This window comes from Silene latifolia, chromosome 1 (genome assembly GCF_048544455.1).
Source record: "Silene latifolia isolate original U9 population chromosome 1, ASM4854445v1, whole genome shotgun sequence".
Taxonomy (NCBI): Eukaryota; Viridiplantae; Streptophyta; class Magnoliopsida; order Caryophyllales; family Caryophyllaceae; genus Silene; species Silene latifolia.
The window spans coordinates 128,822,736-128,840,895 of NC_133526.1; the positions used below are offsets into that span (position 1 = coordinate 128,822,736).

At 35.7% G+C, this 18,160-nt stretch overlaps 1 protein-coding gene across 1 annotated transcript; it reads left to right on the top strand.

Moving 5' to 3' along the window:
* Nucleotides 1-976: 976 nt before the first annotated feature.
* Nucleotides 977-17,817, top strand: LOC141655615 (uncharacterized). Its single transcript, XM_074462687.1, has 4 exons — nt 977-1,118; nt 15,723-15,834; nt 16,058-16,792; nt 16,947-17,817. The coding sequence occupies exons 1-4, from the start codon at nt 977-979 to the stop codon at nt 17,815-17,817; spliced, it is 1,860 nt and encodes a 619-aa protein (XP_074318788.1).
* Nucleotides 17,818-18,160: the final 343 nt, after the last annotated feature.

Here is an 18,160-nt window from a genome sequence, read left to right on the forward strand (position 1 = left end):
ACAACTTCGATTTTTCCTTGAAAATGGTTTGAGAAGTGTTGATAAGTTAAGAATTTGATTGTTATTATTATTATACTATGAGGTAAATCAAGAAAGTTTCATTTTAAAAATGTAAATGAATTTCTCAAAATTTAACACTCACTATGTCAAAAACTTCATTTTGATGCTCACTACTTGGTCAAGTATTACGTTTGGGAATTGGGGGAGAATTTCATCCACTTTCAAAGTTAATCAAAAGTCTCATCTTCCCCTCTATGTCTTCTGTGTGATTTCTCTTGTAGCATGTCACGAGGAGCACCCGTGGAAGAAACAACCGTCAACCCCAACCCGAACCGGCGGCACCACCCGCCTTTACCCATCCAGGATACCCGGGGTTAGAATTTGAAAGTGAACCCCATAGGAATACCTTCTTAGCCCTCACCGAGAGACATATAAACGCCACTAGGTGTGTGTCAGAGAGTGCCTTAGAAGCCTTGGGGATAGAGGTGCAAGTGTATGACATCTTTAGCGTACTTAGAATGGAGGGATTGTATAACTTAGCGGAAATAAGCTACCACACCCTCACCTTAGAATTTTCGAGCTCCTTCCTCTACAATCCAAAAGACCACACCGTGAGCTTTCGACTCAAGAACACCTCCTTTCGCCTATCTAGTGATGTCTTTGCGGAGCGGCTAGGTGTAGAAAAAGGACCACCCTTACTCTTGACAAGGTGAGGAAGGAAATGAAAGCCACAAAATACATCAACCTTTACACGGGTAACCATAATACCGACGTTAGTGCCATGAAAATAAATGATGTGGAACACCCCGTTTTGAAAATTTTCGTTCGCCTATTGACCAACCTCCTTTACGGGAGAAAGGACCCTAGTAAACTTAATTCCTTGGAAGTAATACTTCTAAGCTCCTACCTCAATCCATACTACGAGAGGCGTTTTTACTTTAGTCCCGTGTCTATGGTATGCTTAGCATTTGAAAGGATGACCAAGTCTGACAAGTGCTCATTTGATTGTGGCGCCCTAGTGACTAGACTAGCCAAGAACCTCTTGGGTTATGAACCAGGGGCAATTGATAGACCCATGAGTACAGAGGTGCCATACTTCGACATTGCCTACATGAAAGGCATGTTTTCGGTTATGGATAAGAACAAAAAGGGGTACTCATGTAGGGTGAACACGGACTTATACATGAAGCTTCCCGCAAACGGGAGATTGCCCAAAACCTCTCACTTACTGGTCGGTACCTCTTGTGAGGGTTTAGTTTTCGGTACTTGTCATTAGGAGCACCTAGACCAAAACACAATTTATAACTCCACAAACAACTCTACAATTAGTAAAGAGGCAAGTAAAGGTCGGATCCCAAGGGACGGGAATTGAGATGATATTTTCAATTGCAACTAGTGGTGTCTAGGGGTGTCACAATTTGGGGTTTGAAGTAGAAGATCATAAACTAAATAGCAATGAAAGTAAACAAGCAAGATGATTAAAAAGGGATGTAAACAATTGATAAAAGGCACTAGGGTCTCATGGGGTCATAGGGGATTCATGGGAATTGATCATACAAACATGTTCTCAAATCATAAGCAAGCAATTATTGTTGTGATGGATCGAGTTGGTTTATATCTTACAATCCTAGGAACGTTTGGGTCCCGGAGCCGAATCGATTAGATTGTACAACACCTACAAGTCGACTTAATCTTCCCTACTCAGCTATATGCATGGTCTAATGAGACTCGAGTTGGTTTATGTCTTACAAGTCTCATTGAAAAGATAGGTGATGAGTAAAAAATGCAAGGATTCATAGGCTCGCATTTCATCAAACATAACATGTGCATAAGTTGAGATCACAACAAGCAAGCAAATAAACTATGAAAACATATTAATTTAAGCATGAATCATCCCCCATGTTGGTTTCCCCTAATTACCCATTAACCCTAGCTAAGGAAACTACTCACTCATTATCATGTTGAACATGCTAGCAAGGTTGTCAATCATACCAACAAAGTAAAACATGATGAATAAATGAAGATGATTAACAATAATTAAAACGGGATTAAGAGAATTATACCTACTAATGATTCCAATAATAAAGCAAAGAATAAAAGAAGTACTTGATGATTGATTGGAAGGTTGTCAATCTCCCAATAATAACCCAAATAATCTTCAATTACCCAAAATGAAAGATGAACAAAAGAGAGATTAAGGAAATGAGATTTGTATTAAGACTTGATTAAAAGTTGATTACAAGATTAAAGAGAGATTAGATTGATATAAACTACACTAGAGATTGCTAAGAAGAACATGATAACCTAATTAGACTAATGGGGTATTTATAGTGGGGATTAAGTACATAAATTAGGGTTTACTAAGGGCTTAAATGACGATTAAGTCCTTAAGGAATCACCGGTCTCAAGAGAGACTCCGGTCTCCTTTTCGCCGGTTTTTGAAAAATATGCGCATCCTTCATTGAACAAGTAGAAGACGGATTAGCTGTCACACAATCCGAGCGTCCAGGGCACGGGATGGGCGGATTGTGGGTCTTGTGGACGAGCGGATTCTTGGGGTGGACGGGCGGATTGTGGTGGTTCTGGACGAGCGTCCAGCTGAGGAAGACGCTCGAATTGCATGTCTTGGACGGGCGGATTGTGGGCAATCCGCTCGGATTCTCTGTCAGCTTCTTCCTTTCTTCTTTTTTTCCTTTCTCTTCATAAAATCCTTGACGATTTCCTCGGGGATGCAAGGATCTTTTCTCATCATTGCCCATCTACTATAATATGTACAAAGGCCTTCTAGTCTTGTCTTCTCTTTGATGCTTGGTCATTGAATTCAATCAATTTAGCTCTATTTTGCCATGAAAATGCAAGGTTTGCACTCCTTTCCTACCAAGGGATCAAAACCTCAAAGAATATGCAAAACAAAGGACTAAAGACAATAAATGACCCAAATATGCACTAAAAAGCATGGGAACAAGGCTAATTCGGGGGCTAAATACTCTCAAATTATGGTCACATCAAATATCCCCAATGAAGGAAATGTAGATCTATATACATTATAACATACTCATATATGTCAAAATTAATTTGTCATAAAATTAAAATCGGATTTTATGCATGCAAACAAATAATATAAAAGAGAAGAAATCATCCTTACATTGTATGATTCGGTTTTATGGGCACAAAAGAGATCTCCTTCTCTTTTGTTCTTGAGCTTTCCAAATGGAAGAACAAAGATCTAAGTATAAGATCTCTCCCTAAGCTTTATACCCAAGGCTTTCTTTTAATCTAATTAATATTATTTGATCTAGTATAATATTAATCTTAGTGAAAAATTGAACCAAAAATGTTTGGTTTTTACTCCTAAAACCGGGTAGGAGAGGAAGTGAGAAGGAAGGTAATTTTTATCTCTCTAAAAATTATTTTATCAAAAGTGAATGAATAAAATTATTACACTACAATACATATTGTGGATAATAATTAAAATAAGCAAAAGAACTCCTTGTTCTTCTCTAGGTAGAACCGGGTAGGAGGAGAGGTTAAGGCCAATGCATGCACAATTTGTTCTTCACAAGAAAGTGTAGGGTGCATGGCTAGAATTAGGTTAATCATCATTATGTTCACCACTAATTAAACAAACACAATATTTGTTTAAACCTCCTCCCATTTTCGGCACATATGATAATATGGGATCCATATTATTTTTGTCAATTGTCAATATGTCACATGTCACATGTCACATAAATTTGTTATGTATTTTTAACATATTAAAAATCAACGTATTAATAAAAATACGTCACATACAAAAATCGACTTAGTAATTTCATAATTACTTGTGCCAAATTTTTTACCAATTTATAAATCGTATTTATAAAAATTCATTCAACTTTGATTGTTTCTTTAAACAATAATTTCATCCGAGTAACGAAACAATTTGATTACTCAGACCGTATCTCATTTAATCTCATTTCAATATGATACGTAAATTTTACTTCCAAAATCGTCCGTCAATTTTTCAAGTAATTTAATTAACTCGTAACACTATACGATTAATTAAATAATCAATTAAGAGTATTGCCCTATAGGTATGACCTAGGGGGTCAACTGATCACCACCGTCACACGACAGTAATGTCAAACTCTAGTCAGCCAATCATTACCGATATATGTTGACCAGTTGACAGTAACAATATTACTTCCCAATTGTATTCATAAAATGAGATTTAATAATGATTTTTAAATCATGTGATCGCACTATTGTTGAGGACACATTTCCCAACAATCTCCCACTTGTCCTCGACAAGTGTGCGTCACCAATTCTCTTGTCCTATTACTATCTCCCACTCAATGCAAGGTGTCTTTCAGGTCGTACTTGCAAGTGATCATATCAAGAATGGTTTCCTCGATCTGGAGAATAACTGATTGACCGGATTTATCCACTCTGGATACCTTCCGAGCGTGGCCACGCATTTCCAGTTCATTACTCCTCGAGTGGCCCTGAGATATTGTTTTAACCCTGACAAGGGGATGGACAATTCCTATCGCACTCATTCCCTTCGACTAGCCACAGCCATCATAACCCAAAATATGCCCATTTGACCCCATTTACGAAGGTCGTAGTAACACAAATCAAAGTTAATCTGAAACTGTGCCATCTTAGGTGAATGGTCTTTAGTCAAAAGAATCGACTCATTAGAATACTATAGTAGCTCTCGCCACGACCAGGCTATATAAATTTGCCAGAACTCTATAAGCGGTCATTTGGCCCGACAAGGTGTTCCTAACATTTGCCTATGTGATCGACTAGTCATCTCACATGACTGTATGGCACTTGAACTTGCCATCAATCGCATCACACTCTAGTCACTTCGAGACGTCACCTCATACAAGTGACTATGGGCGAATACAATGTTAATCCGTGTTCACTTTAACGGGGTTCAATTGTCACTACAACCCGTTTGGATGTAACAAAGTATAATAAAAGAGTTTTTAAAAAATAAAACTCGAACGACAAATGCGATTATCACATATGAATAGTCAATGCTTGATTACTATTTCATATTCTATAATCTAATTTGATCTTGTACGTAGTTGTTCATTTCAATTCAATTGAAATGACATGACTCATCATGTTTAGCCTTTGAGAAGGCTTTGGTTAGTAGGTTTTATCAATTTCTTGTACCTTACTCAACCTCACTACATACTCGTTTTCCTTTGTAATGTATACATTTGCATTACAAAACTTTCTGAGTACGTGTCGAGATCCAATCAAGACATAGGCCCTCTTAGCCTAAGAATAGCTCCCACTGATTTCACAGTGTGCGGGACTCATCCTTCTTGCACATCTCATGATTGCAAGTGTACTCAATTTCCGTTATAAATATCTCTCATTGTTCTTTATTGCCTAGAACGATTCTAGAAAATCTACTTCTTAATTAACATTGCCACAATGGTATCTTAACCATCCTAATGTGTTTTGATTATGGTTTTGTCGGAAACCATGCGCAATCTCAATTGTCAATTGTCACTTGTGTAACACCCTTACACAATATTGCATCATAAACACTTTGCATCATAGCCTTAATGCTTCTGCAAGCACTTAAGGGTAATCTATATGGCTTACTTGGCATGGATTACTTAAATTCGATTTTGAAAACAATTCATCATACTCAAAGCATATGAAGTGTTATACATCATTACTCATTTAATTGATCCGGCAGCGGAAGCAAATGGAATCAATCAAATATGTTCAATTTAATTGAACTAGTCATGAATCTTATCAACATAAGACTTCTTATTGACGCTAATATCATGTGGATTTATCTTCATAAATCCGGATATTCAAGATGTATTTTAATACTCCAAAAGTCTTAAATCATTCTCAATGATCAATATGTCATCCACATATCGGACTAATTAAAAATTCCGTAACTCCCACTAAACTTCATGTATAAACACAACTTCTCGACTTATCGAGAAATGTTTTATCACATGATCGAAATGTTGATTCCAACTCATTGATGTCCTACTTAAGATTCTCTCTTAAGTTTCACATTATCTTAGGATTGCAAGAATCTATAAAACTCAAGACATGTATTGAATACATTCCTTCTGATTGAAGAAGTAGGTTTTAGATTCACTCGCTATGTATTTCATAATAATGAAACACAATCCCTAAGAAGATCCAAATAGACTTAAGCATTTCAATTGGTGTAAAAACCCTTTGCAACCAATCAACCTTGAAATCTCTCTTTATTTGTGCAAAACCCTTTGCAACTAATCAAGCCTTTTATTTCGGATTTTCATGGCTCTAAGCCTTGTATTGAGTTGTGACTTAAACACTCTTATGTAAGTCATATGTTCATTACTTTCCAGAAGTAATCAACTTGAATCAAACAATTTCTTTGTAAGTTATAAGCTCTTTACTTTCTTAAAAGTAGCATGAATTCATCATTTTTGACAAGTGACGAATTTTAACCTCCTAGGTTTTAAAGAAACAATGTCTTACACAAAACGTCTCATGTAGCCAAGAAAGACCAGTTTCTTGCGACATAACATTCTCTGTGGCATTCTTTGTGGCTCTTGAATAATTTCTCCCACTCTGTCTTCTAAAAATAAACTTGTATTTTAGAAAGACAGCTTCACGAGCCGCAAACCCGTCATACTCGTGATAATTTAAGAGGGAAAAAATGAGCATTTGTTTCTTGTGAAAACTTACAAACATGGTAGCCTTACCATTTCATATCACATATGATTCGATTTAGTGGAAAAATAATCTTAGACAAAATGATAAAATCCCCAAAAGGATCAAGTAACTCAAAGTAACTTGATCGAAGTCCAAACCTTATCAAATAGCGTTTGAATTCTTATCCAATCATACATTATCCCATAATGCGTGTTAAGAGAGATTAATTTGTGATACTATATCACAATTCATTTGGCTTATATCAAAGTCTTCACTTTGATCATCCCATCACGACTAAATCGTGATTCCTTGAACTCTTGAACTTCTTCAAAGATTTCTCTATTTACCTAATTAAGTGAACACATTAGCGTAAACTTAAATCGTTGGTAAAGAAAATGATCAACCTATTTTGGATCAATAATTTACAACCTCGATCTCCTTTTCAACCAAAAGGCACGAGATATCTTGCTTTGAATACAAGATACGCATATACCATTAACAATCTAATGGTTTCAAGAGTACTCGATAACTCTTTGGTTCATCATTCCAAAAATTTTAAGATTTAATCTTGGGTTACCAATTTTGAGTCTTGCATCATCTTCATGATATATCATTCTAGTTTGGTTTAGAATATAATCACCTTGATAATGGGCTAGCCATACATCAATTCCTGGTGTATAGGATCACAAAAGTGAAACCTCTTTTGTATCTTAACAAGTTTATATTCTCATTTAGAGTTTATGTACTTAATAGTCACAATTAAGTATAACTCAAAACCCAAAAACTAGATTTAGTACACAATGACTCTATCTCTCAACATTATTGTTGCTAGTCGTCATATTCTAATCATCTTATGTGTCGAATACAATGATGAAAACCTCCACTGGTTTCTAATATTGACGAAGTGGCACTAGCAAAATTTATGTTTAATCAAATAAACACTTTTAAAGAAGAAGGTCCCATTAGATGTCCCACAACTAACTTGCTGATTCTTCAATAATTTGGGGTAGTTTGCTTTCTCGTGTCCAACATTTAAGACAATGGAAACTTTATCGGTTGGGATTGATAGGTTTAGTATCGTCATTCTCAACAACTTTACCTTTAACATTACCTTGTATCAATTCCATTATAATCTTTACTTCTTGAACCTCGTCCTTATCTTAACGGTTTAAGAGAATGCTCCCACTTATTTCAATGAGTCTTTGCTTTGAGAAGCAAAATTGAATTCATGAAGATTACTCTTCATTTGTTCGTTTTAGTCTTAAAAACTTTCATTGAAGTGGTTGCGTTATTTTGGTCAATTACGAATTCTTGACAAAACTAATTACCAAAACAATTTATTATTTCAAGGTACTTAATTCAATTAAGTATATGAAACATAACAATCCATTGTAAGTAGATGTGTTAGTCAAGAATCAAAAACCTGTTTGATAATGAATAACCTTTATCTATACTCTTTACAAGAGATCCTTAACAATGGTCCATTTGAGGTTTTAGAAGCAAACTCATATTTGTCTTTAGTTACGATATTTTAATGGAGATTTGAATCAAAAACGAAATGATATCGTATATGAATTGTGGTAAAGAAATAGAACAATATGATAATGGAATAGTGGAAAAACAAAACATTCATCGTTATATTAATACTTGTAAACAAGTATTGCATTTACATAGTGACCTCTACCCAACTATGATAAATGATTCCAAGATCCAAATTCATATTAACTTGGGCACGGGGTAGCCGATGAAACCCTTATCAATATAACTCGGTGGATTAACTCTTTAATCGATTCTACTTTTAGAACTCTCGGTCGATAAAATTACTCTAATATTTATCTATAGCCCAAAACACATCAACAAGGGCACGGGGTAGCCGATGAAACCCTTATCAATTACTTTTGTTGAGTTCAATCCAAATTTCGAATAAATGTGTCCATTATCCAAACCCACATTAACTTAGGCACGGGGTAGCCGATGAAACCCTCATCAACATGAATTCGGTGGATTAACATTTATCACCCACTTCCCCTACGTAACAAGGTTTGTACCCCGGGGTAGCCGAGTGCACTCCCTCGCGAAATAGGTTTTCATGGTTTCTACTATTTGGTAAGGCTATGTCTCAATTAATTGTTTTAGCGAGAGGTCATGTCAATTTATTATCTATCACGTTTTAAGTGAACTAAAGCGGTGAACTACGATAATTCTAATTGACACGGTCGATAAACTCGATAAGACAATGCATGTTTAGTTATGGCGATTTAGCAATGCATGTGACATAAAATAAAATGCAAGCATAAAAGAATAAATAAATCCTAGTATGGCCTATCCTAAAATAGAAAAACTTTTTAACTATTACAAATTCGGAAACCAACTCCATTGGTCCCTTGAACTTCGGTTGTGGCACGCATCTCGATGTAACACCGTCTTTATGTATCGCCATTCTTGAAGAAATCCGTCTTTAGGAACTCCGGAATGAATAAAATTACATAATAAATTACATAATTCCTATTATACATTTGTAACTTAAAATAAAATAAATCTATTAAATTACAAAACGGTGATACGAGATCACAATAAAAATTACAACCGAATCGATACTCCCATACATTTCGGGAAATACCAATTAAAATCTAAGGCCATACTAAGTAAAATTACATAATTCAAAATTACATAAATTAAAATTATGACAATCATAATAAAAATGCAGCATTATAATATGTATGAACATGCTCAATTTTTATGCTAAATCGCCTTTTAATTAGCCAATATCGTATATTACTCGGTTTTTACGGATTTGCGTGATTTCAACATTTTATAATCACAAAAATACATAAACTCATATTTATGCATAAGTTAATTACCCTAACCTCTTAGGACTCAAAATATAGTCTTCACTAATAAATTGACCATAATTAACTTAAATTACTAAAATTGTTCATAAATTAGTCCAAAAATTACAAAAATAAGCTATTAAACTTCAAATAAATCACAAAACTTCAAATAAATTCAAAATTTGAAATTTAAATTCATGAACATTCTGGAAAAATACCATGACACTCATAATGTTCAAAATCTTAGGTTAAAAATTTCGAAAATTTTCCGGAAAAACAATGTTGCGGTTTATCGATATTTACTAAAATAATCATAAAATATGATGAAAAATTATATTCATTAACTTTTCAATTTTAGATCTGAAAAATATAATAAAATGCAACATTAGACGTTTTTCCTAAGTCATAGAATATATTTTATTAATTTTTCATTAATAATGTCACTATTTATGCCATTTTTCTTCAAAAATTCATAAATCATGCTAAAAGACTTCTTTATAGCCAATTATTTTACACACATCTTGTAAAATTGCATGTGACAACATATAAATTTTCTATGACCAGATTCGAAATTTAACTCATATTAACCTATTTTCCACTTTAAATCCGAATTTAATAATAAAAAATTCATTTTTCGAGCATAACAAGTGCAAAAATTATGAAAATTTACAGGTTATCTCAAAATAATATGTATCACAACATATCCAAAAACCAAGTGAAAATTCGAAGTATAGCTATTTTTAGACCAAAAATGACATTTTTACTCATAAAATCACATTTAAATGCCATTATTGTAATTATGAACAATAAAAATCCGAAAAATTAACCAAAATATCCTAAAACACTTTAGGACCAGAAATATTAACATGCATGTAATTATTTCGTGATATATCATAATAACACAAATTTTACAAGTTTTATTTTGTTATTCATATAACTCGGAAAAACTTTTAACCAATTTGCATGCAAACAACCGTGGCTCATGATACCGATTGAAGGAAATGTAGATCTATATACATTATAACATACTCATATATGTCAAAATTAATTTGTCATAAAATTAAATACGGATTTTATGCATGCAAACAAATAATATAAAAGAGAAGAAATCATCCTTACATTGTATGATTCGGTTTTATGGGCACAAAAGAGATCTCCTTCTCTTTTGTTCTTGAGCTTTCCAAATGGAAGAACAAAGATCTAAGTATAAGATCTCTCCCTAAGCTTTATACCCAAGGCTTTCTTTTAATCTAATTAATATTATTTGATCTAGTATAATATTAATCTTAGTGAAAAATTGAACCAAAAATGTTTGGTTTTTACTCCTAAAACCGGGTAGGAGAGGAAGTGAGAAGGAAGGTAATTTTTATCTCTCTAAAAATTATTTTATCAAAAGTGAATGAATAAAATTATTACACTACAATACATATTGTGGATAATAATTAAAATAAGCAAAAGAACTCCTTGTTCTTCTCTAGGTAGAACCGGGTAGGAGGAGAGGTTAAGGCCAATGCATGCACAATTTTTTCTTCACAAGAAAGTGTAGGGTGCATGGCTAGAATTAGGTTAATCATCATTATGTTCACCACTAATTAAACAAACACAATATTTGTTTAAACCTCCTCCCATTTTCTAAGACATATGATAATATGGGATCCATATTATTTTTGTCAATTGTCAATATGTCACATGTCACATGTCACATAAATTTGTTATGTATTTTTAACATATTAAAAATCAACGTATTAATAAAAATACGTCACATACAAAAATCGACTTAGTAATTTCATAATTACTTGTGCCAAATTTTTTACCAATTTATAAATCGTATTTATAAAAATTCATTCAACTTTGATTGTTTCTTTAAACAATAATTTCATCCGAGTAACGAAACAATTTGATTACTCAGACCGTATCTCATTTAATCTCATTTCAATATGATACGTAAATTTTACTTCCAAAATCGTCCGTCAATTTTTCAAGTAATTTAATTAACTCGTAACACTATACGATTAATTAAATAATCAATTAAGAGTATTGCCCTATAGGTATGACCTAGGGGTCAATCGATCACCACCGTCACACGACGATAATGTCAAACTCTAGTCGACCAATCATTACCGATATATGTTGACCAGTTGACAGTAACAATATTACTTCCCAATTGTATTCATAAAATGAGATTTAATAATGATTTTTAAATCATGTGATCGCACTATTGTTGAGGACACATTTCCCAACACCCAAACCAAACCTTTGCTCGTCCCGAGTAAAAAGGTGACAAACACCAGGACCGTTATTTAAACTAACCTAATAGCATAGCCGATATGAGACAATTAGCGGATCTCACTCCGCCCCTTCAACTCACAACAAGACAACTATGAGGTAGGATACCTTCTTGCAAGGTAAGGTGGGTCTTGCCAAAATGGCGACACATCCAAGCATTAAAGCACATAAAATCAAGTAATGGATGCATCTACAAAAGAATAGCCACTTTCCTCATCTAAGTGGCGGAAATTATCTACAAGGGAAGCAATTCAAGGGTACACACTCCTTCATAGATGCAATTTCTTCAAACTACTAAGCCTAGAAGGATACCAATAAATCACCTCCAAGTTGTGTCAAGCTAGGGTACCTTTGTCCTCAATCGTTAAATGCTTTTGTCAAGAGTAGACTCCCTATGGTGTTAGAAACACTGGAGGATCGCGGAATTCCCCCTCTTGCCTAGACAAGAAGAAGGGTCATCCCCTCTCTACCATGCACAAAAATGGATACGATGGATAAAGGGATCAATAGATATTTGAGTTTCATTTGGGAGTTTGCTTTGTTGTTTGTTTTTCCCCCCAATTTCTTGTGGCATATAACATTTGAGAACACTTTCTTTTTGCCATTTCTTTTGATTTTTGGCAATTCAACACTTGACAACTTTTTGCATTTTCTTTTCATTTCTTTTTGAACATTTTCAAAGTCACCCCATATGTAGTGAGGGTGCCTTATATTTGAAGCTTTAGGAGTCTATTTTTGCTCCTCTTTTCATTTGATGCATTTTTGCAAACTTTCTTTCCCTTTTCATTTCATTTCTTGAACTCAAATCGATTTCTTTTTGTGCCCAATCCCTTTGATGACAAAAATGTGTTGTAGAACATGGATGGATGATGGTTTCATGGTTTCAAGAGTCACCTTGGAATAAACGGTAGCCAAGGAGTTATCACACCACAAGGTACTCTTGACTAGGCCTTAATCCATGGGTCAAAGGATACTAGCATGACACATCCTAGGGTGTTTTACAAGTATTCTAACAAACAAAGTCTTAAGAAGAAAAAGCATCTACTAGGGCCTATATACACTTGTCAAGCTTCCCAAGTAGATGGTTTCGCAAAATTTTTCTAACATGTAAACTACATGCCATGATGCAACTAACATATATACATCCTAATGCATATGATTCTACCAACTAATATGCCAAGTAATCTAAATGCAAGTCCTAAATTCACATTGTTTATACCGCATCAATTAAAATAAAGCCACATAGTCATTAACATAAAGAGGAAAAAGGAGATTGGAAAGATCATACCATGCGGTCTTCAATATCCTTATGTCTCGGATGTGGCGTAGTCGATCAATGTGAACAAGGATAGAACAAACACAATATATACAACAATATTTACAAGACTACACTACAAAGGAAATGAACTTGTTTTTGGTTTTTCAATTTTTCAATTTTTTCGAAATTTTTGATTTTTTGGATTTTTTGAATAAAAGTTAAGTTAGAATTTTCCATCCCCACACTAATATGGGCATTGTCCTCAATGACCAATATGATAGGAAATTATGCAAGTATGATGCATGAATTCTATACTAAATGCAAGCTACACTAATCTACACTACATGATGCATGGGTTTTGTTTATGACGGAGAGCGTAATTTAGATTACCTCACGTTGCGTATGCATGTACTTCCCCAAACCGAGATAGAAATTATTTCTAATGTCTTAAATTATGGGGTAGTTCATGCACACAAGATGCAATGCATGAAACTATATATTGTCATTTTGGATTTTTCAAATGGGAACAATAAAAGAACACCTCAATGGAGTCTAGGTGTTAGTCCTCTATGTTGCTAGGACTCTCCAAACTATGATCAAGATAAAATAAAGAAAACAAAGAAAGAATTAGACAAACCTCAAAAGGGTAGGAGCCTCCAAAGTTTGCTAGTCCTCCATCAAATCATCATTGTCATCATTTCCCTCCATAGAAGCGGACTCATCTCCACTCCCCTCTTCACTTCCTTGCTCACTTCCTTCATCATCTTCATTAGCCTCTTCTTCCTCATCTACCTCTTCATCAACGCCCTCATCATCAACGCCCTCATCATCGACATTCTCATCTTCACCCGGTCTTTCACCCCTAGATGTGCTTGGAAAGAAGACTTCCCTATCCGCCCAACTAGGCAAAGGAGGAGGAGGGTGGTGTGACAATGGAGGTGGAGGGCTCTTCAATTTCGCCCCTTTATTGACGGATGATGTATTCGGCTTCCTTGGAGAGTGGAAGTAGGTAGTTTGTTCTATGAGCACTCAAGCGGCAAATCTTGGAAGGCAAAGTGAAAGATCTAGCATCATTGGTTAGCCACCCATAGTTGGTGTCAAGAGAATTATGCTTGACCCACTTATACTTGTTAATCGTGGCATCCATGTCAATGAGATGACCCCCTTTGATCGCCACGTAGGTGTTATCCTTGTTGAAATTTGCGTCAAAGTGCTTGGCTAAGAGAGTAACTAGACCTCCATTTACGATAAAAGCGGTGCCTTCCTTTCCACAATAAATATTGAGCCATCTTTCCACCAAAAGCCTTAGAGGATTGTAAGGCTTAGTGAATTCCCTTCCGACATTTAAGGCCGACTCAAGTAGAACACAATCGAGCTTTGTAAAGTGGTTAGTGTCTTTTCTTGCTATTATAGTATTCCCGATGACCTTGTGCCACACTCTAATGCCCGGATGGTGGACTAATAGAGCACGACAAGCATGAAAGCTCACAAATTTCTTCCCGGAAATTGCCTCCCAAAGAGGAGCGGGGTCATATTTTTCGGGCATCTTATGATAATATGGTGTATCACTAAGGCCTAATGCTTTACTCAAAACATCAAAGGTGATGCGCCTATTCACATTGGCAAGGCGAAACTCGATGTATGTTCTAGTCTCTACCTTAGTCACTTTCAATGAACTTAAGAATTCCAAGGTAAGGGAGGGGTATGTCAATTCTCTTGTAGTAAACAATTTTCCCAACCCCATGGCTTCAAAGAAGGCTTTTGTTTGTTCAAGGACACCCAATTTGTTCAAGGCATCTTCACATATGAATTTGGTGGGTAGAATGGCTTTCTTAGCATACTTGGCAAACGTATCCCTATGGGAGTTAGAAATGAAAATTACCTCCGGATAGTTTGATAATTGAGCAATTTCCGGAGTTGTTGATGTTTGATGTGACCATAATTGGCGCATATTTAGCCCCCGAATTAGCCTTGTTTCCATGCTTTTTAGTGCTTATTTGGGTCATTTCTTATCTTTAGTTCTTTGTTTTGCATATTCTTTGAGATTTTGATCCCTTGGTAGGAAAGGAGTAAGAATCTTGCATTTTCATGGCAAAACAAGACTAAATTGATCGAATTCAATGACCAAGCATCAAGGAGAGACAAGAATAGAAGGCCTTTGTACATATCATAGTAGAAGAGCAATGTTGAGGAAAGATCCTTGAGTCCCCAAGGAAATCCCCAAGGAATTTATGAAGAAAAGGGAAGAAAAGAAGAAGTTACTATGTTTGATCGACAATCCGAGCGGATTGTCAACAATCCGCCCGTCCGGCCCTCGCACAATCCGAGCGTCCGTGCGAGAATCCGCTCGGATTCCCCTCAACAATCCGACCGGATTCCCCGAGAATCCGCTCGGATTCCACCGGCCAAATCCGGCCGTCCCGACCTTATTCCGCCCGGATTTCTTCACAAAGACGGATTGTCTTCTTCAAGCTACGAAAAGAGAAGCCCTTCTCTCAGAAAATACCGGGTCCTCCTTGCTCAACTTAAAAAGTGTAATTACTAGTTTAGCCCTTAGTTAACCCTAATGCATCCTCCCTAATTTTCACTATAAATACCCCATTAGGCTAATTAGAGGAGCATGTTCTTTTTATCAACAATTAGTGTAGTTAATATCAATCAAATCCTGCAAACAGGTCCTTTCTGCAATGAGGGTCATATAGCATCTTTATTAACTCCTGTTACTAAAGAAGAAATCAAAGGGGTGGTGTTTGCAATCCCTAAAGATAAAGCACCTGGGCCTGATGGGTATACAAGTGGCTTCTTTAGAGATTCCTGGGATATTGTTGGGGATGATATTTGTAGTGCCATCATGGAGTTCTTCACCACCTCGAAATATGCTTACTCAGATTAATGCTACTAATATTACCCTCATTCCTAAGTGTGATAGACCTACCACTCGTAAGCCATTTTAGACCAATAGCATGTTTGTAACATGGTCTATAAGGTGATATCCAAGTGTTGTGTATAGTTTAGCCCTTGTTCTTCCTGATATTATTCATGAGAACCAAGGAGCTTTTATTAAAGGCAGGTCAATCATTGAGAATGTTCTCATATGCCAAGATATTGTCCACCTATATGCTAGGAAAGCAGTGACTCCTAGATGCTTGTTCAAGATAGATCTGCAGAAAGCTTATGACACAATTGAGTGGGATTTTGTAGAACAAATGCTTCAAGGGCTTAAATTTCCCTCTCACTTCATTCAGTTGGTGATGCAATGTGTTAGATCTACCTCTTTTACCTTATCTCTGAATGGGAGTAATTTTGGATACTTTAAGGGACAGAGGGGCTTGAGACAAGGAGATCCAATTTCACCACTTCTTTTCACTATCTGTATGGAGTACTTGTCCAGGCTAATTAAATTTGCTACTGATAGATGGCCATTTCAGTATCACCCTTTATGCAAGAACCTAAAGCTTACACACCTCATGTTTGCAGATGATTTATTGCTATTTTGTAAAGGAAAATCTCAGTCTATCTGGTTGCTTATGAGGGCTTTCTCTTCATTCTCTAAGGCTTCAGGGCTAGCAATGAACAATGCTAAGTCTGAAATCTTTTTTAATGGGGTTGCTGAAGATATTAAGGAAGGGATAAAAATGGTGACTGGTTTCAAGGAAGGAACAATGCCATTTAGATATTTGGGAGTGCCTATTAAGGCAGGAAGACTTACAAAATCTGAATGCAAAGTGCTCTTCTTGAAAAAATGGTAGCTAGGATAAGGGGATTGGGAGCCAAAAAGTTATCCTATCTTTGGCAGGGGTGACCCTTATCAATGCTGTACTAAATACTCTTCACAATTATTGGGCTCAAATGTTCATAATTCCCAAGAGTGTCATAAACAACATTATGGCAATCTGTAGGAATTACTTATGGGATGGCTCTTCTGAGTACCATAGAGTTCCAATGGTGGCCTGGGATAAGGTAACTTTACCTAAGAAGGGAGGTGGTTTGGGGATTAGAAGAGCTGATACCTGGAATATAGCCACTGTAGGTAAACTGGTTGATTGGATTTATTGTAAAGCAGATAGGCTTTGGATCAAATGGGTGAGTGATGTATATATCAAGGAGAAGGACTGGTCTTGCTATACTCCTCCTGCTGATGCTACATGGGTATGGAAAAATATCTGCAAAGTAAAAGACAAGCTTAAGACTGGTTATACTAATGGCAGTTGGACTGTGAGTCCTAAAGGATATTCTATCAGGAGTGGTTATGACTGGCTTGCTCCTGATCTTGTTCCTCTTGATTGGCCTGCAATTGTATGGAATAACTGGAACATTCCTAAGCATTCTATGACTACCTGGCTTAGAATGCACGAGGGTATGAATGTGAAGAGTAAGCTGATGAGATATGGATGCTGTCCTGATGATCTGTGCCTGCTCTATCAGCTACAGTCTGAAACAGTGGAGCATTTGTTTACTTCCTGTGTATATGCTACCAAAGTTCAGTCTTGCTTAGCAAAATGGTATGGTGGTGGATTTCCTACAGTGACTGGTCTGCTTGCTACTCAGAAAGATAGCATCCAATGGAAGGTAAGGGTAGCCATGTTCAATGCTTTTACATATTCTATATGGTATCAAAGAAACAATGCTAGAGTGAATGATGTTCTGCTGAGGCCTGAGCTAGTGGCAGCACGAATAGAGGAAGAAGTCAAGAGAAGGGTTAAGGTGAAGTGTGGAAGTGTTGCTGATCAACCAGGTTGTGGTTGGCTGCAAAATATGGGAATGAATTGATTGCTTGTAATGGGATTCGATCCCTGCCTCTCTTGTAACTATTATCTTAATTTTTGATATATAATATACTCACATTACACCAAAAAAAAAAATATCAATCAAATCTCTCTTCAATATTGTAATCAAGTATTAATCAAGTTTTAATCCAAGTTTTAGTTCTTTAATCTCTCTTTTGTTCATCCTTTATTTTGGGTAATTGAAGATTATTTGGGTTATTATTGGGAGATTGACAACCTCTCAATCTAGCATTCAAGTACTTCTATTATTCTTACTTTATTATTGGAATCATTAGTAGGTATAATCTCTTAATCTCTTTTTAATCATTGTTAATTACTTTCATTTA

Bases quoted from the DNA above. Each gene is read 5' to 3' on its own strand.
- LOC141655615 (XM_074462687.1), top strand. From the start codon at position 977: ATGACCAAGTCTGACAAGTGCTCATTTGATTGTGGCGCCCTAGTGACT. The intron at 15,835-16,057 runs GTATACAAGTGG...TGTTGTGTATAG, and splicing joins AAAGCACCTGGGCCTGATGG to TTTAGCCCTTGTTCTTCCTG. The intron at 16,793-16,946 runs GTAGCTAGGATA...GGCAATCTGTAG, and splicing joins GTGCTCTTCTTGAAAAAATG to GAATTACTTATGGGATGGCT.